The sequence below is a fragment of the Paramisgurnus dabryanus genome, chromosome 12, assembly GCF_030506205.2.
Source record: "Paramisgurnus dabryanus chromosome 12, PD_genome_1.1, whole genome shotgun sequence".
Classification (NCBI taxonomy): Eukaryota; Metazoa; Chordata; class Actinopteri; order Cypriniformes; family Cobitidae; genus Paramisgurnus; species Paramisgurnus dabryanus.
This window is the reverse complement of record NC_133348.1, coordinates 33360159-33382787: the sequence shown is the minus strand read 5'-3', so window position 1 is coordinate 33382787 and position 22629 is coordinate 33360159. Positions and strand designations below refer to the sequence as shown.

The 22629-nt window shown below is 38.8% G+C and overlaps 1 protein-coding gene across 2 annotated transcripts in view; it reads right to left on the bottom strand.

Moving 5' to 3' along the window:
- Window positions 1-22629, bottom strand: part of rd3 (retinal degeneration 3, GUCY2D regulator) — a 28441-nt gene that overhangs the window by 3231 nt on the left and 2581 nt on the right. For both annotated transcript variants that reach the window (XM_065268895.1, XM_065268896.1), the window contains exons 2-3: window positions 13928-14124; window positions 10542-10860 (exon numbers count right to left, since the gene is read on the bottom strand). In XM_065268895.1, the coding sequence (XP_065124967.1) occupies window positions 10542-10828 (287 nt within the window). In that variant the 5' untranslated portion in view covers window positions 10829-10860; window positions 13928-14124. The remainder of the gene's footprint in view (window positions 1-10541; window positions 10861-13927; window positions 14125-22629) is intronic.

The window sequence follows — 22629 nt, the reverse complement described above, 5'->3', positions numbered from 1 at the left end:
GTTAGAGATCAGATTCAGGACGATGATCAAAACATACACAGAGTTTAAAATGTTGTTGGATTCGTTTTTTCTTCAGTTTTTTATAAGTTGTGTACGAGCGCCATCTAGTGGATAATAGCACAAGAATTACAGATTAACGTAAAAACTTTCGAAAGATTCATTGGCAGGGAAAGGTTTTCTCTTAATTGACTAAATAACCCGTCAATGGCGGGGAAAGAGTTAAGTAAGATGCCCAGGAAGTGATGTTGTTCTGGAACTTCCACCAGACTAAAGGCTTGTTTGAGGGCAGCTGAAGTGAGGGGAGGAGTGAAAAACAAGCTCTTAAGTCAGATACTTTCACAGTCAAGTCTAGAGAACGCATTTGTGTATTTTATCGCGGATGAAATAGATGCAAATACCAATAAATGCATTTACATGAAAATGTTTATAAGGAGAATCAATGAAGGTGAACTATTTATTACTGGAAAAGGCTACTTAATAAGTGTTGAGACATATAAATCTAAGTCTAGTGGTAATACAAGGAATTCATAAAAAATGTAAATGTCATAAGTCCAAAACAAGTTGGAGAAATTATAAAAACAACTACAGGAAGTGGAATATTTAGAATTAAGAAGTCATCAGCTGACATCCCTGGGCCAATGAGCATTAAACTGTGTCATTAAGCGAAAGTCTTTTCCCATCTTGCTTTTCGTCAACGCAGCCCCTGTCCCAAATGGTCCCATGCTTTCGGTGTTGTGGCCTTAAATTGCGCATGCTCGCTTAGTCTATGACTCCCTAGGGCAGGGTTCCCCAAATCTTACCCTGAAGGGGCGGAGCACTGCAGAGTTTAGCTTCAGCCCTGATCCAACACACCTGAGCAAGCTATTCAAGGTCTTCATGATCACTAGAAAATCACAGGCGGGTAAGTTTGATTAGGGTTGGACCTAAACTCTGTAGTCACTGGCCCTCCAGGGTAAGATTTGGGGAACCCTGCTGTAGGGTGTCCCATCTGTCATTTTTACACTCCGAATTGTGCTCATCAGCGCCCCCTTTGCACCGTTGATGCGGTCTTCGGTGAAGCCCGCACTGCTGCAGGCTCCATGCACTTTACCAAACCAGAATCCTTGCGAAAGAGCAATTAGAAGACGGGTGGGAGGAGCACTGATGGGCAAATTCTCTTCCTATTTCCAGTGACGCTCGAGTCTGTCCCAAAATACAAATCCTGTCTGCACTACATGATGTCATCAAAGTGTGGACTCTGAGGAAGTCCACAAGTCTGGAGTGTGCCATTTGGGACAGGGACACAGTCGGAGGAAAACAACTGCGCCCGACTGCAGAATCCGACGACTACGACGAGTATGATTTTTGGCACACGTCAGCGTGACATCAGACCGACTCAGACACTTTTCTAACCGGCATGCATCTTGCGGCGATCACCTGTGATCGGTTCTGCGCAGAATTTGCTTATCTGAAGTGAGCCTATTGCCGCAGAAATGGACACGCCCCTTCACCAAAACCCCAGACACAGCCTGTAAGTCACATAAACTCATAAATAACATTGACTAGAGTCATATCAAAGATTAAATCTTTGTGAAATCAAACTTTGGATTCATTTTTTTAGCCTGGTTTTCACAGACAGGGTCACATATAAAAAAACATCCATTGAACCCAAACAGTAAACTCAGATTTACCGACCTTGTGTAAGTGCTCAGGAGTTGGTATCAACATAACAGTATTTTTTGACAAACAGACTCTCTTGGATCTCTGCTTTTCTTATGTAAACATATGTGTGATGTTTAAAATGCACCTCAAAAAGCATGCACTGTAAAAAGATTCCGTAGAAATTACAGTATTACTGGCAGCTGGATGCCAGTAACTTACTGTAAATTTAAATTGATGTTATTTACTGACAACAGTTTGTTCAAAGTTAAATGAACATTCAACATTAACAAGTCTTTGTCTTACAGAATAAAACTATAAAATAACAGCCTCATGCGAAGCATTCTGGGAACCAAAAATCCTCATCAACCTTTTTCTGGGTTTTTCCTTCAGATTTTGTTTCCCAGAATGCTTTGCTTGAGGCTGTTATTTAGTTTTATTCTGTAAAGATTGTAAATGTCTGTAAGACAGTTTAAATGTTTTTTGTTATTAATTCAAGTTCATTTCAATTAATGAAAATTTAAACCGAAGGTAAAAATGTAACATGTAATGTTAAGGAAGTGTATGTGCATGTTTCTTTAAAACTACGTGATGTACACGTGACGCCAGTGTTCTAGCACGGGACTATGGAATTGTGGGACAGAGTGTAGCAACGACATGATCGGCTTCCACAAATAACTACGATTTATCTGCATGTGGTTCAAAAGGCGCACACGGTAACTGTGTTAATATTGTGTTAAATGTTATAATGTTGTTCATGTGCTGTTATGTAAGATGTGTTATATAAGATGTGTTATGTATTATATATATCGTCTTGTGTATAAGTGTATTGTGTATTGTAATGTCGTGATTGGGACTAATTATGAAAGGATTGCGTTTTGTGGATGTTTATTATGTCTGTGAGATGTGTATTTGAATATTATATGTTTATATTTTTTATAGTTTTCACGGTGTTTGAAGAGAGAGCGAGTGAGAGAGTGTGAAAATAAATTCAAACGACATCAGTACGATGCGTGGGCATTATTTTATTGAACCAGTGCACCTACAGTGAAAACGTATCGCCAAAGAAGATTAAAGTCAGAGAAATTAAAGAGAAGATTGGCGATTATCCGAAGAGAAGACTATCGCTGAGTGTGGGCGGAGCATCAGTTTGCTGATTAAGAGAAGACGGGAGTGTTGGCTCCTGACAACGTTGAAGACAGTACACTGATTCACCAAGAGAGGGCGACATTCACCAGCGTAGACTACGGTTTTGCAAATATCCTTTACAGCCAAGGTTTCAAGTGCAACGTTACTGTAATATATTACTCTCTACGAACAGAAGAGTGCGACGGTATAAAAAGGATCAGGTTTGACTTTGCTATCTCTACAAATTAATGAACATTGGACAAAAAGAAACAGAAAATAAGGACTCGTTAATATATACACCTGGGTTTAATTGAACACCATTACATTTATTTCAACTATAGCTATCATTATCACTATTTGTTATTGTTCTATTGTTGTTCTTGCTTTAGTGATGCTATTCTAGATGTTATAATCTGTTTGATTTAAATGGTTTAAATGTGTGCATTCTGACAAAGTGAAAAAAAATGCAATAAGAGTTTATTAGTGGAAAGTAAAATACTAATATTATACTGACATAGTCACAAAGGTATACACAGAGTTAGCAAATACTTGGTGACAGACAGTGTTTAATATAATGTCAGTTCAGAGAGAGACATCACAAGTTGAGGAACATACTGAGCAAATTGAGTTCATTCAGTCAGAATTGGCCACAACAGAAATGCACCAGATAGCAATAGAGTCAAATTCTGGCACTTCCAAGAAAAAAGAACCTAGAAAGTCCTCACGGGATAGAAAATTAACCCCAAAAATGCTGGAGCTTAAGCAACAAGAGGTTTCTCAGAGAGAGAACAAATTCATTAAGTTATATGGAAGCTGGAAAGAGCAAGTTAAAACCACACGTATCAAACTCAAAGATGAATGCTCTGACAAAGATTTGTGTGACATGCTTGATGCTGTAGAAGAGCTGGAAACACAAATAAGAGAACTCTATGAAAATATTCGATCCCAGTCAGCACCTTCCCCTGACATTAGAAGAAAAATGGATTCCTGCACGGCAGTAACAGCAGATTTAATGGGGTTAATGAAAGTACGCATGAGTGAAGTAGGGATGGATGAATTTGATGCTAAGGCAGAAAATGCTAGACTTCATATGGTGCTTGACAAAGAGTATGCCCAGTCAATATTTGAGGCTTCAATTTCCAAATCTAGCGCTCAAAGTAACCACTCAAGATGTTCATCAGTACAACCAAGCGTCATAACAAAAAGAGCAGAGTATGCTGCACAGCTCGCAGCAAAGCAGGCTGAAATAAAGATGGAAGAGGCTATTGCTGCACAAAGGCAAGAACTTAAAAGACTCGAAAATGAAAGAGATCTGCAAGTAATAGCAGCTAAGCTTAAAGCATACTCAGAAGCAGATTCAGGCGAAGCAAGTAATCAAAGCAGATCACAAAGCAGTGTAGCAGCTTATCGTCCTCCAGTTTCTCTAAAAGAAATAAAAAATGAACAGATTTGTGAGAACAATGACAACGTTCCAACAAACCATACAAACAATGATGCATCATTAGCACAAGCCCTTCATGATACAATGGTCCTCACCAGACTTCCAGCACCCGAGCCCTCAGTCTTCTCAGGGGATCCACTTAAATTCTTAGAGTGGAGCGCAAGTTTCAAGGCATTGATTGAAAGACGATGCACAAATCCAGCTGATAGGTTGTTCTACCTACAAAAATATGTCAGTGGAGAAGCACGATGTGTGTTAGAAGGAAGCTTCTTTAGGAAGGATGATAAAGCTTATGACCAAGCCTGGGACGCACTGAACTCTAGATACGGACACCCCTTTGTGATTCAGCGGGCATTTAGAGAGAAACTGAATAACTGGCCAAAGATAAGTTCAAGGGACTCAGTTAAATTGAGACAATTCAGTGATTTTCTGACAGCATGCAATAATGCTATGCCATATGTCAAAGGACTTCAAGTGTTAAATGACTGCGAAGAAAATCAAAAGATGTTGCAAAAACTTCCAGACTGGGTGACTTCTCGTTGGAACCGCCATGTGACCAAGCAGTTAAGAAAAACAGAAGAATACCCTAATTTCAAGGAGTTTGCGGAGTTTATGGCCCAAGAAGCAGAAATTGCATGCAACCCTGTAACATCCTTTAGTGCTTTGAAGTCACCAGAAGAAAAGCCAGCTAGAGATGTAAGACGACAAAGAGCTAATGCATTGATCACAAACGTGAAAGCACCAGATAAGTCAAACTCAGAGATGAAAGCTTACAGTCCTTTAGAACACAACACAAAAACCTCAAATGGAACTAAAAAAGTAAATGTCCCATCTTCAGGTTCAAACCCAGTTCCTTGCATGTGCTGTGGAGAAAACCATTCTTTCCACAAATGTCAAAGGTTAACTAACAAGCCAGCAGAAGACAAGAAACGATTCATATTTGACAACAACCTCTGCTTCGGCTGTCTTAGGAGAGGACACAACTCGAAGGACTGTAAGAGTAAAGCTATTTGTGCCATATGTAAAAAGCACCATCCAACACCACTGCATGAAGACCGTTCTTCTACCACAGCAGACACATCTTCTCATGCTATGCAATCTGAAGAAACAACTTCTTCCCTTTCTTGTTGTGTAGACAGAGGTGATGGTGGGAGCACATCTATGATAGTGCCTGTTTGGATTTCTTTGATCGCAGCTCCAGAAAAAGAAAGTCTAGTGTATGCTTTATTGGACACACAGAGTAGTAACACCTTTGTAGATCAAGAGGTATGTGAAGAGATGGGAGCAAGTTTAGAGCCTGTTAAGCTAAAACTAACAACAATGATGGGAAAAGATTCCATTATTCAGAGTGAAAGAGTTAGTGGGCTTAGAGTTAGGGGATTTTCCTCCCAAAGTCTTGTCAACTTGCCACCTGCCTATACCAGAGATTTCATCCCTCTTGAACGTTCTCACATTCCAACCCCTGAAACTGCCAAAAGGTGGAACCATCTGAACAGAATAGCACAAGAAATTCCAAAGTTGATGGATTGTAAGGTCGGAATATTGATAGGCTATGACTGCTCCAGGGCACTGGCTCCACGACAAGTAATTATAGGAGGTGACGATGAGCCATACGCTATCAAGACGGACCTGGGATGGAGCATTGTTGGCAGCTCACCACAGGTTGCAAAGTCATCAGAGGTTATAGGCCTGTGCCATCGGGTATCCGTCAAAGAAATTCCACTATTGACACCAGCCACTGTTATCAGAGCCCTAGAATCAGACTTCAAAGACACAAGCCCTGAGGAAAAGAGCATATCACAAGATGACATACAGTTCATGCAGTTACTGAGTGAAAAAATATGCTACAATGAGGACGGGCACCTGGAAATGCCCTTACCTTTTAAGACACGTCCCCAGCTTCCAGAGAATAAGCGATTGGCTCTACTAAGACTGAAGCGTCTGAAAGGAAGACTTGATAAAGATCCCAAATTCAAGGATGACTACATTACATTTATGGAAGGTGTATTTGAGGATGGAGATGCAGAGAGAGCTGAGCACTCGCCCAGGGCAGGAAATACATGGTATATTCCTCACCAAGGCGTCTATCACCCCAGAAAGCCAAACAAGATTAGGGTTGTGTTCGACTGCTCTGCCAAATACAATGGCACGGCCCTTAATGATCATTTGCTATCTGGACCTGATCTTACCAATGGCCTAACAGGAGTGCTTTGCAGATTCCGCAAATACCCAATTGCAGTCATCTGTGATGTTGAGAAAATGTTCCACAGGTTCCATGTAAGCCAGGAGGACAGAGATTACCTACGGTTCCTGTGGTGGGAACATGGGGATACGAATTCTGAGCCAAAGGAATATCGGATGAAAGTTCATCTTTTTGGAGCGGCATCCTCTCCTGCCTGTGCAAATTATGGAATGAAGTATCTCGCTAGCCAAAATGAAAAAGAGTATCCTGCAGCAGCCAACTTCATAAGGAAGAATTTCTATGTTGATGATGGCCTTGCTAGTGTAGAAGATGTGGACACAGCTATCAACCTAGTGAAGGAAGCACAAACTGTGTGTGCTAAAGGAAGATTGCATCTTCATAAGTTCATCTCTAACAACAGAGAAGTTCTGGAGTCAATTCCTGACAGTGAAAGAGCTAGTGGAGTTCAGGATGTGGACCTCAGTCATAACAACCTCCCTGTCCAGACCGTGTTAGGAGTAAAATGGAGTGTGGAAAGTGATGCCTTCTCCTTTAAGGTAGTTCTGGATGAGAAACCAGCAACTCGGTGAGGAATTCTCTCTACTGTAGCTTCTGTGTTTGACCCTCTAGGCTTCCTAGCCCCCTTTCTACTGCTGGGAAAGAAAGTACTACAAGAGATGTGCCAAAAGGGCATTGAATGGGATGAACCACTTCCTGGAGAGTTAAGACCCCAATGGGAAAGCTGGTTAAATGATCTAAAGAACCTGGAAAAGCTTCAGATCCCAAGATGTTTCATTCACAAAGATCTGGGAAGAGTGCAGAGAACTGAACTCCATCACTTTTCGGATGCGAGTAGCCATGGCTACGGTCAGTGCACCTATATACGATTGCTCAGTGAAGACAAAGTCCACTGCTCTTTAGTCCTAGGTAAAGCGAGGGTTGCACCCACAAAGATTGTTACCATACCTAGACTCGAGTTAACAGCTGCAGTGGTCTCCTCAGCAGTCAGTAGTATGCTTAGAGAAGAGCTGGAGCTCAAAATTGACCAAGAATATTTTTGGACTGACTCTAAAGTAGTCTTGGGTTACATCAATAATGACGCTCGAAGGTTCCACGTTTTCGTTGCCAATCGAGTCCAAAGAATCAGAGAAGCAACAGACCCTGCACAGTGGCACTACATTGATACAGACCAAAATCCAGCAGATCAAGCATCCAGAGGCCTCAGTGTTTCAGAGTTGATTAGTTCAGACTGGCTTACTGGACCAAAGTTCTTGTGGAGAAGAGAAATTGTCATGTTCAAGTCAACTCCAGAGCTCATGGTGGGAGATCCTGAAATTAAAACAATACAGGTTCTGAAAACCAAAGTAGTGCAAGAGGACAATTTCTTGGAGAGATTTAATCGCTTCTCAAAATGGCATACAGCATTAAATGTGGTTGCTCGGATCCAGCTCCTAGCAAAAAGAGACAAAATACCAAAGCCCATAAATGTTGAAGACTTGAGAAAAGCCAGCATTGTGCTCATAAAATTAGCACAAAGAGATGCCTTCAAAAAGGAAATGGAAATACTGAGCTATGACAAACTGCCAAATAGCCATCCATTGTTCCAGCTTGACCCAGTGCTACAAGATGGTGTCCTTAGGGTGGGAGGGCGACTTAAGAAAGCTAACTTACCTCTGGACTTGAAGCATCCAGCTATCCTACCTAAGGCAGGCGTGGTCACAAATTTAATCCTGGGTTACTGCCATGAAAAAACTCAGCATCAAGGCAGAGGGCAAACCCTCAATGAACTGAGAGCTAATGGTTACTGGATCATTGGTGGCAGCAAAGTTGTAGCCAACTACATAAAACAATGTGTTACATGCAGGAGAGCTCGCAGACCAACAGAAACACAAAGGATGGCGGACCTACCTATTAATCGTACTGAACCATCACCACCCTTTTCATACTGTGGAATTGATTGTTTTGGGCCATTTCACACCAAGCAAGGTCGCAAAGAGCAAAAGAGGTATGGTCTCATATTCACCTGTCTTTCATCCAGAGCAGTTCACATTGAAATGTTGGACGACTTGACGACGGATGCCTTTATAAATGCCCTACGGTGTTTCATAGCTATTCGTGGAGCTGTGAGAGAAATCAGGTCTGATCAAGGCTCAAATTTTGTTGGGGCAAAAAATGAACTGTCAAGAGCACTAAGGGAAGTGGATAAAGACAGACTGACTGCTTACCTAGCCCAAAAACAATGTGACTTCAAAATGAATGTGCCCGATGCCAGTCATATGGGAGGTATTTGGGAAAGGCAGATCAGGACCGTTAGGAGTGTTCTAAGCTGGGTCTTATCGCAGAGTGCTGGCAGATTAGATGATGCTTCTTTAAGAACATTCTTCTACGAAGCCATGTCAATTATCAACAGCCGCCCACTGACCGTCAACACACTTAATGATCCAAAAAGCCTAGAGCCCCTTACCCCAAACCATTTACTTACCGTGAAAGCTTCTGTTCCGTTGCCTCCACCAGGAAAATTTGTAGCAGAAGATATGTATGCCAAGAAAAGATGGCGCAGGGTACAATATCTTACAGAGCAATTCTGGTGTAGATGGAGGAGAGAATATCTTGCAAACATCACCCTCAGACAACGCTGGCATTCTCCAAAACGTAATGTGAAGATTGGAGACATTGTTTTTCTCAAAGAGGAAGAGATTCCACGCAATGAATGGAGGCTTGGAAGAGTGATTGATTCTTGTAAAGATGAAGATGGATTGGTGCGAAAGGTCACAATACAAATAGGAGATAGAAAGTTAGGTAAAGAGGGTAAAAGACACAATAACCTTTCCATTCTGCAACGTCCTATCCATAAGTTAGTTGTACTCATAGAAAACAACTAAAGTGTGTTTCATTAGAAATAATTTAAACACTCACACATAAACAATAGAGTTTTGGAAACCTTAAATGGATGTAAGGGTTTTATAAATAATTGTTTCTGGTATGTTGTTCTGGAATTACTAGATTTATTCAAACATGTACATTAAGTTTTTCATAAATCAAAGTAATTGGTGGGAGTGTAAATGTCTGTAAGACAGTTTAAATGTTTTTTGTTATTAATTCAAGTTCATTTCAATTAATGAAAATTTAAACCGAAGGTAAAAATGTAACATGTAATGTTAAGGAAGTGTATGTGCATGTTTCTTTAAAACTACGTGATGTACACGTGACGCCAGTGTTCTAGCGCGGGACTATGGAATTGTGGGACAGAGTGTAGCAACGACATGGACACGTTAACATGCTGACATGATCGGCTTCCACAAATAACTACGATTTATCTGCATGTGGTTCAAAAGGCGCACACGGTAACTGTGTTAATATTGTGTTAAATGTTATAATGTTGTTCATGTGCTGTTATGTAAGATGTGTTATATAAGATGTGTTATGTATTATATATATCGTCTTGTGTATAAGTGTATTGTGTATTGTAATGTCGTGATTGGGACTAATTATGAAAGAATTGCGTTTTGTGGATGTTTATTATGTCTGTGAGATGTGTATTTGAATATTATATGTTTATATTTTTTATAGTTTTCACGGTGTTTGAAGAGAGAGCGAGTGAGAGAGTGTGAAAATAAATTCAAACGACATCAGTACGATGCGTGGGCATTATTTTATTGAACCAGTGCAGCTACAAAGATACAGACTTGCTAATGTTTAATTTTCATTTAACTTTGAACAAACTGTTGCAGGTAATTAACATAAATTTAAATCTACAGTAAGTTACTGGCATCCAACTGCCAGTAATACTGTAAATTCTACGGAATCTTTTTACAGTGTGGCATCCCCAAAACTTTAAGGCACAGGCATATATCATAAACATGGGGGTGAACCAAGAATTTGGTACTGTGGTTGCTATGGCGTTGCTATACACCTAAACAATGGTGAATCAGGTGCACATCCCATGAGACTTACATGTAATTTACAATTATCACTTCAACACAGAGCGTAACAAACAACCTGAAGTCACACTAAAAGCTGCTGACTTGTCCTCCAAGGGAAAACATGGCTCTCCTTGTGCTGTTTTGAGCATAGACACCAGAGATACGCTCGTTTTCCACTGAACCAACCTTGACAAACATCCTTATAATATAAACCAAACGTCTGCCTTACCGTTGTATTGCAGATCCACAGTGTGATGGTGGCACTTGACTACACAGATCTTCAAGGCCCAGTTTCTCTCCCTGACTGATGTCATATGAACTGCGAGGTGTGCTGATGAGCCAGCTGTAGTCCACACCACTCTTCAGTCTCCGGTATTCGTTGTCCCGCTCACGCTGTAGCCTCTCTGCCTCTTTCATCTGCCAGCTCAGCTCCAGCATCAGGGTGTCCGCAACCACATCAGACGGCTCACGCCGTGGGCTCCGATAGTACGGCTCGCTCCAGCTGAACAAAGACATGATCGTCTGGGTGCCTAAATCCTCACTGTTACCTGGATAGGTGTGGAAAATGTTGCAATGAATACATGAAACAAAAAGGTGTTTGAAAGGATGCGCATGTAGAACAGATGCTTTGGACTTTAGCAACCTTTTCGAAAACAGATAGTGGATGTTAAAGGTTCTTAATGGTTCTTTGACATTGTGGCACGATTACTTTTTAACAGTGTAGTGTATCATCTATACTCTTCATTACAGTGTACAAAGAGGTTTTGGTCAAAGTCAAGTGTGACCGGGGTTTTAAACTGTGTATCGTTTTTGTGCCACTAGCATCATCGACAAGTATTATAAATAATCATTCTTTCAAATGGGGTTCATTAAGTTAATTAAGTTAATCATTCTAACTCTTTCTACTTGAAATCCTTAAGCAAACAAGCATCACAGAGCCACCATATTTAGGCATGTTTAGGAGAAATCACCCTATATTTTTTATTGTTATCTTACGTTGAAAATTATTTTTTAAATATAAAAGGCAGTTGGTATTTACACTAAATGCAGATAGCAATAGATGGTATTTACAGTTAAAAAAAATCAAAATATAGAGATGTTTACACTAAGTAACAATATCAGCATTTCTTAGCAATATTTACAGCAGGTGAAAATGAGTTTTATTTAATAAATAAAATGATCAAAATGTAAAAAGTAATTTATTAAAATTATTAAATGGATGCTGCATTATTGGGAGAATAAAAACCCTCCCTACACCGACCCCTAACCCTAGCCAAAAAATTGAGGCAGATTTGAACCAGTGCCGTTGTGTCAAAAGCCAGTTCCATGAGCCATACGCATGTCTTTTTTTAAAGGGGTCGAGATTTTAGATGTTAAATAAATCTTCGGTGTCCCCAAAGTGTGTATGTGAGCTTTTAGCTCAAAATATTTTTGTATTTTCCGGATTATGCACTCATGAAAAAAGTCAGATATTCACACTATTACACCCCTTTAATGTTTTAAAGGCACACTCTGCTTTTTTTAAAAATAAGCCTATTTCCAGCTCCCCATAGAGTTAAACCTTTTCTTTTTACCATTTTGGAATCCATCCAGCCAAACTCCGGGTCTGGCGCTAACACCTTTAGCATAGCTTAGCACAATTCATTGAATCTGCATAGATCATTAGCATCAGGAAAATAACCAAATAGTTTCAAAATTGTTCCTATTTAAAACTTGACTCTTCTGTAGTTACATCATGTACTAAGACCAACGGAAAATTAAAAGTTGTGATTTTCTAGGCAGATATTGCTAGGATCTAAACTCTCATTCTGGCGTAATAATCAAGGACTTTGCTGCTGTAACATGGCTGCTGCAGGCGTAGTGATATTACGCACTGCCTGAAAATAGTCCCATGTTATTAAAAGTTACTAAGGGGGCTATTTTTGGCTGCATAATATCATAGAGCAGATTAAGATTCTGTGGATTATGCTAAGCTATGCTAAAAGTGGTACCGCCAGACCCGGAGATTGGCTTAATGGATTCCAAAACTGTAAAAATCAAATGTTTAACTCTAAACATTGGCATATTTTCCAAAAAAAGTGGAATGTCCCTTTAATGCTCCAACATAGACTGTAAAAAAAGATTGACGACACGACACAGCTTTCTTCCATTGTAATAAACTGAACGTAAAATGTATGACAATGGGCACTGACATGTTACGCAAAAACATCAGTTTGAGTTACGGTATCAAACTTCCGTCCAAACGCTTGCGCGCCCAATTCAACCACGCCCCTTGAATGTCTTATTTGACTGGCTTGCTAAAATAAGGTAAGTTAAATGCAACCAATTTTTCTGTGTGATTTCACACCGACAATCGAAAGAAAATAGATAGTAATATTTTCAATCTTCCCTCGAAGCGCCACTCAGAGATGCTGTCAATCACAAATGAACTTATCACAAAAATGGACAATTGAACATAAATGAGTACGATAACAACTACCTTAAAGGACCAAAAACATCTTTCGGAAAATTTTATTGGAAGTGTAATTAATTTTTTTTATTTTGACCTGAGTCCCGTTAGTTTGCATGGAGAGGGCGGAGTTTATGACTTGCAAGCCACCAGGGGGCGATCAAAGAGCCAGCAGCTTCACTCTTCAGGATGTGAGGCACACCATAACTGGTTCAACATAGCACAATATGGTTCTACACAGGTTCTAGGTGATGTATTGCATTAAAAATGGTTCCCCTTTGATTACGAGCCAGTGAACCACTTTTAGCACCATTTATTATTATCATTTTTTTATTATTGTTGACTTCAGCTTTAAGGTTCTTCAAATCTTCACTTGTCTCTCTTTCTCTCTTGTTGGGGTTAAATATTGCAAAGCCTTATCTTGAACAGCTGCTATTTAACACCTCACCAACATCTCAGCATCTCTGCATACAGTCTGTTTATAGTGTTCAGGACAGCTGCAAGAAATAACACCTTTTGTTTTCCTGTGATAGTGAACAATAGTGAATATACCTAAAGGACTGTAGCTGTCATTCAAACATGTGAAACTTGTTTCAGGTGGATGAGCAGATCAGAATGAAAGGTTATTTTCAGGTAATGTCAAAGGCCCCAAAGAAAAAAAAACATAAAAAAAAATCTCAATCTTTTTCTGAGATTACATGGAGATTATCTGTTTTTTAGATGTTTTCTACCGAATGAAGATTACAATAATATCACACATTTCTCCTTTACAGTTCCTTGGAAGAAAAGAGATCTCAAAACTGTCTTTCTCATCAAATTTTAACATAACCAAATGTGACTCTGTCTGTCTGAGTCCTGAGCCATAAGGCAGTTTCTCTGGTATATGTGTTCACATGGAGAATCATATTTGTGTTATAACTTCATTTGTGTTCATTTGATTTTCCACCAGTGTTGCATTCACAAACATCTAAATCACATCCATAATGTTTACTGAATACTTTCAAAACTCTAAACATCACCAGAAATAACCCCCAATGTTCTCCAATGGGTTTTAAGTATATTAGCCTTGTCTTGTTCTTAAAATTGTCTTTTAAGCACTCACTAATCCTCTTTGATCTTTTTCCTAATGATGTCTTCTCTTTATTTCTCATTTATTTTATGCCTACCTTGAGAAGTGGTCCTGGCGTGTTGTAGGTCTTGTAGGATTCGTCCAGTAATGATCCAGGTCACATTTCCTCTCGGTGCTTTCCTCTGAAGTGCCTTTCAGTTTGCGGTTGCTATAGTGATGCTTCCCAAGCCTATTCAGCAACATGCATCATCAGCTTTAAAGCCAGGCCGGGTGCAGGGGAGGCGGGGTCATGTGCTGCAAAAAGAGATTATGAGGATGTGTGGGCTACACAGTCACGTAATGAAGACGAGTTAGCTGGTAAAAGACTGATGTTTAATGTTTTTTCTATACTATAACCAGCATTTAAATGGTTTCAATCTATCTATCTATCTATCTATCTATCTATCTATCTATCTATCTATCTATCTATCTATCTATCATTTGTATTGTGTATCTTGGCATTTAAAGGACTATAAGGCATCTTCTCTATTGACATTACAGACATGTTTACATCATGAGTTAGCAGCTCTGTGGTAAAGTAAAGGACAGCAGATGGTAAATCTAAGCAGATGTCTCAGCTTAGCTGTTAAACCATGACGGATGAGGTCAGTCACTCAGTTTGGTCTCTTAATGAGTCACAAACACTAACACAATATAATTATGCTTCATAACGCTACAGTTTTTCTCGATCGCTTTGGGGCATTTCTTGAATCATAAAATACATTATCAGTATTTTTAATTATAAATACTACATTTTGTTTTGGTATCTCAAACAAATTTCAGGAATATCAGAAGTGGTTGGTATGTTAGGATCACTTTAAAAACTTTTATTACACGGCTCTCTGGAATGCTTGATTCTGATTGGTCAGTTGAGACATTTGCAGGTTCGTTCTTTTCAAATAATAACCGCTCCAAAATAATAACGCATAGCCGGACTACTTGCACGAGTAAAATCGCTCCGCGCCAATAAAGATCAATAAAGATTACTGTCTGTTTGGCGCCATCTTGTGACAAACACTCGACAACCACGACAAGACACAGAGAGCTTACTGAGACTGAACTTGACAAAATAGAGCATGACAGCTACGAAGCCAACACACAAAAAAATACAGAATGGGCATTAAAACTTCTCAAAGACTGGCTAAAAGAGAAAAAAATGGAGACAGACAAGTATGAAGCAGAGGATCTTAATAAGGTATTACGATCATTTTATGCATCTGTGCAAAGTTTCGGGGAAGGATAAAAATGTTAATTTAAAACAAATATGCCAATAAAATGTTTCAAATTCATATTCATGTCCAGTTTTTTTTCTTATGTGGCAAGTAGCCGTGTAATAAGCGGGATAATGTAGAGGCAGCCGGTAGTTGGGTCCTGATCACACTGTCGGGGCTTATTTCCCAATAACTACCGGCTGCCTCTACATTATCCCTTACTTGTCCAACAATTTAGATTCTTAAAGGAGACGCTATAAGAAACACATGGAGGGAACAGACTTCGACAGAACACCGGATATCTTCTCTAATTATTTTCTATTCTAATTATTCATAGATTTCCAGATGATTTCATCACTCCAGTCTGTCCGGTTAAGGGCTTACTGCAAACATAAACACCTACGTTTATCTTCAAATGGTGTCTTCAATGACAGTATTCTATAAAAATGAAGGTCATCTTTTTTGGCATTCCTATTCTGACACTCAACAGCACAGCAGGACATTTTCTAGTGAGTTTTCTTGCTCGTTTCACTCGTGTATAATTCAATTTCACTGTGACGTCTACTCACAAAAGGCTGATACACTTTCTGTATCAGGTGGTGCAACCAATGTAAAACTAGAAAAAAATGCTATTTTATTAAATACTTTTTAATTGTATTTAAGACATATATTTATGAATTTGATATCAAAGGCAAAGGCTTTTACCAGCATCCAAGTAGAAGTCTGTTAAAATGTAGATAATCATTTTTAGTTTTAATAAATCCAAGCTAAGGTTGTTTATAATTAATATACTTTATTAAATTATGGATTTTAAATGGTTCTTAAATTTAAGTTTTATGGTAAAGTTATTCTACAACTTTAAAACTATTTTCAGGATTATAAATTACAATTATTATTAAACTATTTAATAAACAAACAACCAGCATGACACAGGGAGTACATAAAATCTTATCTGGTAAATAGACAATGATTGGTTGTATCACCTCACCTGACTTTTTTTAAGAGAACATCGCTAGGTCAGGTGGCATTTCTGCTGAGTTTGTATGTTCTCCCTGTGTCAGTGTGGGTTTAATGGTAACTCTGGTTTCCTACCACAGGCCAAAAACATTCAAGTTAGGTGAACTGAAGATACCACCCCCTTCCCCAACCTGTGTATGAATTAACTTGGGTGGATCAACTTGTGTATGGATTAACCAGCTCTTGCCATGAATATAGCCACAGATACAGGAATGGCATGACGAATAATAAAAGAAAGAAAGAAAGAAAGAAAGAGAAGGAGAGAGAGAGAAAGAGAGAGAGAGAGAGAGAGAGAGAGAGAGAGAGAGAGAGAGAGAGAGAGAGAGAGAGAGAGGGAGTAAAAAAGGGATTTAAAAATTTTTGTGAAGAAAAATCATGTTGTTCAACAAACAAAACTTCTAAACACATCGTTCCTGACTCAAAAATGAATTACATCCATTATATACCACGGGTCTGTTAAATGCTTTATTCTGATTGGCTGAGAAATGTTCCATAGGTGTTGACTATTTTAAACCGCACACCTAAATCTCTTAAAGATAACCACCAGAGCAATGTTTGTGGTAACTGTGGTATAAGAGGAATAATTGATTCCGGTCCTTTGAATTATTTAAAAATAATGCAAACCCACGGAGTAACAGCACTCTGATTTTCTTATAATTCAACGTCCCGTCATCAATTACTCCTTACTTAAAGGATTTAAAAAATATATATGTTTTTAGGAGCTTGTTTTGTCATTGACCCTTATGCAATGATGAATGATCTAGTTTCTTGATGTTACAGTTTTTCTCAGTCGCTTTGGTGCATTTCTCACATCACTATTTACATTTGCACAACAGTTAGTTCAACCTCCACAACATTTAGTAATTTGTGCACATCATAGTAGCAGTTTCTCATTCCTTCAAACAAATTGCAAATGCTTTTGGACATGCATCAATTGCTTTCATACAATTCTCTGCTGTTTTGTAACATTATCATTTGCTTATGTCATGTCAGTCAAAATTAACTATACTTGTGAATGCTGAATAGTCATTCCATATAAAACTAATAGTCCTCATTTCATTGCTTGAGTCATTACATATAAAAATTTTGAACTTGTTGTCAAAATCACTTTTTTAAATCTTTTTTTTCTGAAAATGGCTTCTAAAATGAACAATTTTGGAAATTATGTGGCCAGGCAGAGACGAATGTCTAAATGTGCAAGAATGATTACAGTACTATGTTTGTTGTATGTTCAGTTCCAATATGTACTGCAATATTGTTTAGCAATACAGCTCTACCCAAAGGGAATTTATGTTTGTTGTAAAGAAGGTTGTATTTTTTCTTTTGCACAATCCTGTGAACAAGTTAGAATTTCAAGGAGCACATGCAGTAAAAATGTGAAACACACATACAGTATTCAGTGTCTTGTACTCCGTTACCTCACTAAATACAGTAAGGTGTAACTTTATGGTATTTTTCAAATAGCGTTGCAAATAGTATATAGTGCTGTCTTGAACATTTTCAGGTTGTGTCACCAAGAATTGACTTTTTGCTCTGGAAAACATTTATAAAGTAAACTGTCATAATGAAAACATGGTTAAGCCATTTGACTCTCTTGTTCATAAACAATGGTGTCAGGACTTTTAATTTTGATGACACTGACACTTACATTGACATGAAAACTTGCTTTTGAGGAATGCCCTATCTATTTTGAGCAAGTGACACGCTTTTGCAGATTATCAACTAGGTTTTGCAGTTAGTACTAATTGTTTTGAGAACTGCATTAACTGTTGTGCAAATGTAAATAGTGATGTGAGAATTGCACCAAAGCGACTGAGAAAAACTGTAACAGAAAACCAATATTGTGTATTTTGATGAAAAAAATTAAATAAGCAAATTTAAAACGTAGGAAACAGACAATTGTACATAATCAACCTCATGAATGTACCAAAGCTTTTGCAATTTATCCAAAACAATGCTCCAACACGACTGACATAAACTCTAAACAATACCAAAGTAAAACCTCTTTCCAGCAGACAGACAGACAGACAGACAGACATTGTTCATCAATGTTTATGAATCAATCTAAATGTTAGTCAATAGAATTAAAACTGTTGTCTCTCCACCAGCAGGTGGAGACCTCTTACTGCTAGAAGTGTCTGCTGAAGGTTCAATTTATAAATCTTCATGTAGCTGTGCTTAAAAAATAAACTGCTGGTTAATGTCAAACTGCTCAAGGTTAGACTGACATAAACTGAACTGACAGATAAAGAGACTGATTAATAGATAGAAAGATCTGACACACACACGACACGCACACACTCAGAGACACAAAGACACAGACAGACCGACAGACTGATAGGTCTATAGGAAAAAGAGACAGCTACATAGATTTCTCATAGATCTGTCTGTCTATGAAGTTCTCTCTTTTTCTGATAGATCTTTTAGAAAGAGAGAGCCACATAGCTACATGGAAAGACAGACAGACAGACAGACAGACAGACAGACAGATATCTGATAAATCATCTATCAGACAGACATACAGAATGACAGACATAACAACACACACATATTAAGAAACAGATAGATCTATCAGAAAGAGAGACAGTTACATAGCTACATATACAGAGAGATCTATAAGAGAGACAGACAGACAGATAGATCTGAGATCTAGACAGACAGACAGTTCTGAACATCACTGATGATTTCCAAATTTCTGCAACGAAAACGAAACCACTAATCTGTGATGTAAACTCTTAAATGTGCAACAAACTTCATTCTTTAGTATTAGAGGAATTTCCCTAAAAGAAGGAAATGGGACCTAAAAAACAGAACACAGCCTGAGAGTCATGGCACAAACTCACTCGCTGTGATCATGATTCACACGTGTTCATGTATCAAACAGCAACAGACGGCGTGATATATTGAAATTCTTCACCGAGATGTCAAGAACTAAATGTTCTGTAATCTTTGAGAAATCTGACTGGTGCATGTACAATTTTACTTTTGATTATAAATAAATATACGGATAACATTTAAAATAAAAATATCACAATAATTCTGAATAAGAAAAGGGAAGTATGAATGCAGATCGTGTGATCTTAGATGGGAATTTGCTGACATGAGCATTTCTTAAAGGGACAATGTGTAGTTTTTGTGAAGTATTTTATTAGTCAAAATCAATGTCTTTATTCATAAATATATATATGTCCTCATTGGTGTCAAATGACCTCTGCCAATAATCTGACTTTTCTTTGTAAGCTTAGAATTTCTTCTCTTTACTGCTGTACATAAACTATAATAGCAGAGAGGGACAAAAAGCACTAGCCTACCAACGTGTTTCCACAAAGCGTTTTCATTCAGAACACGTGAACCAGCTGAAACGGACAAGGAGATCAGTGATTACATAACGGATACTGTAGTTGCAACATGCATTTGGAAAAGCGAGGCGCTAGAGAGCACTATTCATTTGAATGCAAAATACCATTTTACCACTAGATGGGGAAATCCTACTTACTGTCCCTTTAACTGGCCTTTGCTCAAGGAGATGTACAGTAGGCTACATCATCTTAAGTAAACTAAACTATGATCCTGGATGAAACAGTTGATCTTGATAATGGGGACTGATTAGGAATCTAAACCTGATAAATTGTAAAAAGATTTCTGATGTCCATACCCTCGTCCCTGTCACACATATTGTTGTCCTAAGAATCTTTCAGTCAAGGTTTTGGGGCACTCTGGGGCAAAGTTTGGCACAATCTTGGGCCTTCATGGCTGCCTGCAGCAATATTTTCTGCTTATTTACTTCACTGAGATGACTGCACAAAACTAAGTATCAATGCAACATAGTCTGTTCCAGAAAGCCCAGCATGACCAGTACTCAGACCCTGGAGTGCTTTGGTTTACTGATCTTTCTTTTCAGACTCACCCTTGTTTATGTGTGCAAACTGATCGTCATGAACTCTATAGACCTGCTGTGATATCTTAATCTCTTTTTCTTGTACAAGCTGTGAGAGGAATGTATGACATTTGGGTGAGGTTCTATAGCTGGATGTCTTTATCTGAATTATTTGATATTTTCTGTTACATCTGCATAATATGACAACAAAGCACCATATAAAATGATAAAAAAAATGGAATTACAAAAAGTTCATTACAATAATTAGGATAAACCATTGATGTATATGTAAATGCATGTAAATCTAAATACCTATATACAGTGTATATACACTCACCTAAAGGATTATTAGGAACACCATACTAATACTGTCCCACACAGCAGGAGACTCCTATGCGGTTCCGCGTTCAAGTCACCAAACCCGCGTGACTGTCACATTCGTTTTGGAGCAGCACAGAGAATCAGCTCCGCCTCCAGCAGCGCCGTAAATTCTACTGTCAAACAGCGTATCCTGAATGGACCCATGTCGGATCCTCGGACGTGCCTTTACTGAACGGTTGAACTATGCACACCTGTCAATCGAGACTTCCTTTGTTGGGACACAGTTGAGCTTAACCCTCTTTTGAGGAAGTATTGATTTATTGATATAATTGTGGCAGTAAACATTGTTTTTTTTAATCATCCTGTATACTTATGATTGGAATGATGTTGATATTAGGAAAACTTTAGCATGGTCACTCGTGGATAATGCTTTAGCCTTACGTTAGCTACTGTAGCTGTGCATTATTAAGTTTGCATGTTGCCAATTTTGGTGTAGTGTATATCTGCCATCATCTTTAAAATGAAAATTAAGCTTGGTCAATTTAATTACTGTTTGAGTCGGTTCAAGCTCACGGTCACACTGCAAGATGTCATGTGACCTAATCAGTGACTGAATGAATGCAGGTGTTTTTTCTGTTTTAATAAAAATGCGCCAGTCAGAGCGACTGTGTGGTTGGTAAAGACAAAAGTCTTCTCGTCGGTTATTTTGAGCGTACTCTGTTAACAGTGATTTAACCAGAGGTGTGTAGTACATTTACAGTTTTGGGTAACTAGTACTTTTAGAGTGATTTTTAAGGATACCTTTACTCAAGTACATTTCTAGTGAAAAAACGGTACTTTTACTTCGCTGCATTCGGTGGTGTTACTACGATAAGCATACTTGGCTTTAAATGCTACCATCTGTCTGTTTGATTGCAGGTGCTGTGTTCAACCTGGCAACAGATCGGGCAACGAGGAGACGTGTAATGGGAGAAAATAATAAATAAAAAACATTTTTCTTGAACTTCTTGTCTTTCTGCAGTTATTCATTGTCAGATGTTTTAGCTGTGCATAGTGCAGCATTTCATTGAAGTTGTAGCCTAATAGATCAAGTATTTTATGTTTGCATTGACCTGGGCCTATACGTCACTAAATTAGGTTTTGACCACAAAAAAATATCTTTTAACAAAAACATAATACACTATAACCTATAACTGTCCATAAATGTAAATGGCAATTTTATATTTCCATTGAGTAGTAATTACTTTTGTACATTAAATTGATATCTTTTAGTGAAACTTTTCTGTTAGGCCTGTTTACAATATTGTTAGGTTAAAAATACAAGGCAATGCAGATTTAAGGTTCTATATTGCTGCAGTAGCCAGGCCTTAGTCTTAGTTTTGGTTTAATCCTTTAATTTAGTTCATCCTATTTTATCCTACAGTAAGAACAGAAGAGATTTTGAATTTGAAAGTGAGTTAAACGGTCCAAAATGGACCGGGTTCTGATACCCATAATGATAGCCGTAACGGAACTGCTCCGAAGTCAGTAGCTCCGGTCTGGATCCGTTGCGGGTCCGCGGCGGATATGTGAATCAATTTGCGCCACGGATGCGGAGCGGATGCAGCGCGGGGCCACGTCATTGCGGATCGGTCACTGCGCAAAAGTGGACGCCGACCCGGGTCCGCTTCGCGGGTCCGTTCCGGAAGCTGCGATACCTCCGCGGCTGATCCGCCACAGAGTCCTTTTGCTGTGTGGGGTGTTTGACCCCTTTCGCCTTCAGAACTGCATTAATTCTACGTGGCATTGATTCAACAAGGTGCTGAAAGCATTTTTTAGAAAGGTTGGCCCATATTGATAGGATAGCATCTTGCAGATGATGGAGATTTGTGGGATGCACATCCAGGGCACGAAGCTCCCATTCCACCACATCCCAAAGATCTGGTGACTGTGGGGGCCATTTTAGTACAGTGAAAAAAACCAATTGCTGGAAGTAGCCATCAGAGGATGGGTACATGGTGGTCATAAAGGGATGGACATGGTCAGAAACAATGCTCAGGTAGGCTGTGGCATTTAAATGATGCCCAATTGGCACTAAGAGGCCTAAAGTGTGCCAAGAAAACATCCCCCACACCATTACACCACCACCACCAGCCTGCACAGTGGTAACAAGGCATGATGGATCCATGTTCTCATTCTGTTTATGCCAAATTCTGACTTTTCCATCTGAATGTCTCCACAGAAATCGAGACTCATCAGTCCAGGCAACATTTTTCCAGTCTTCAACTGTCCAATTTTGGTGAGCTCGTGCAAATTGTAGCCTCTTTTTCCTATGTGTAGTGGAGATGAGTGGTA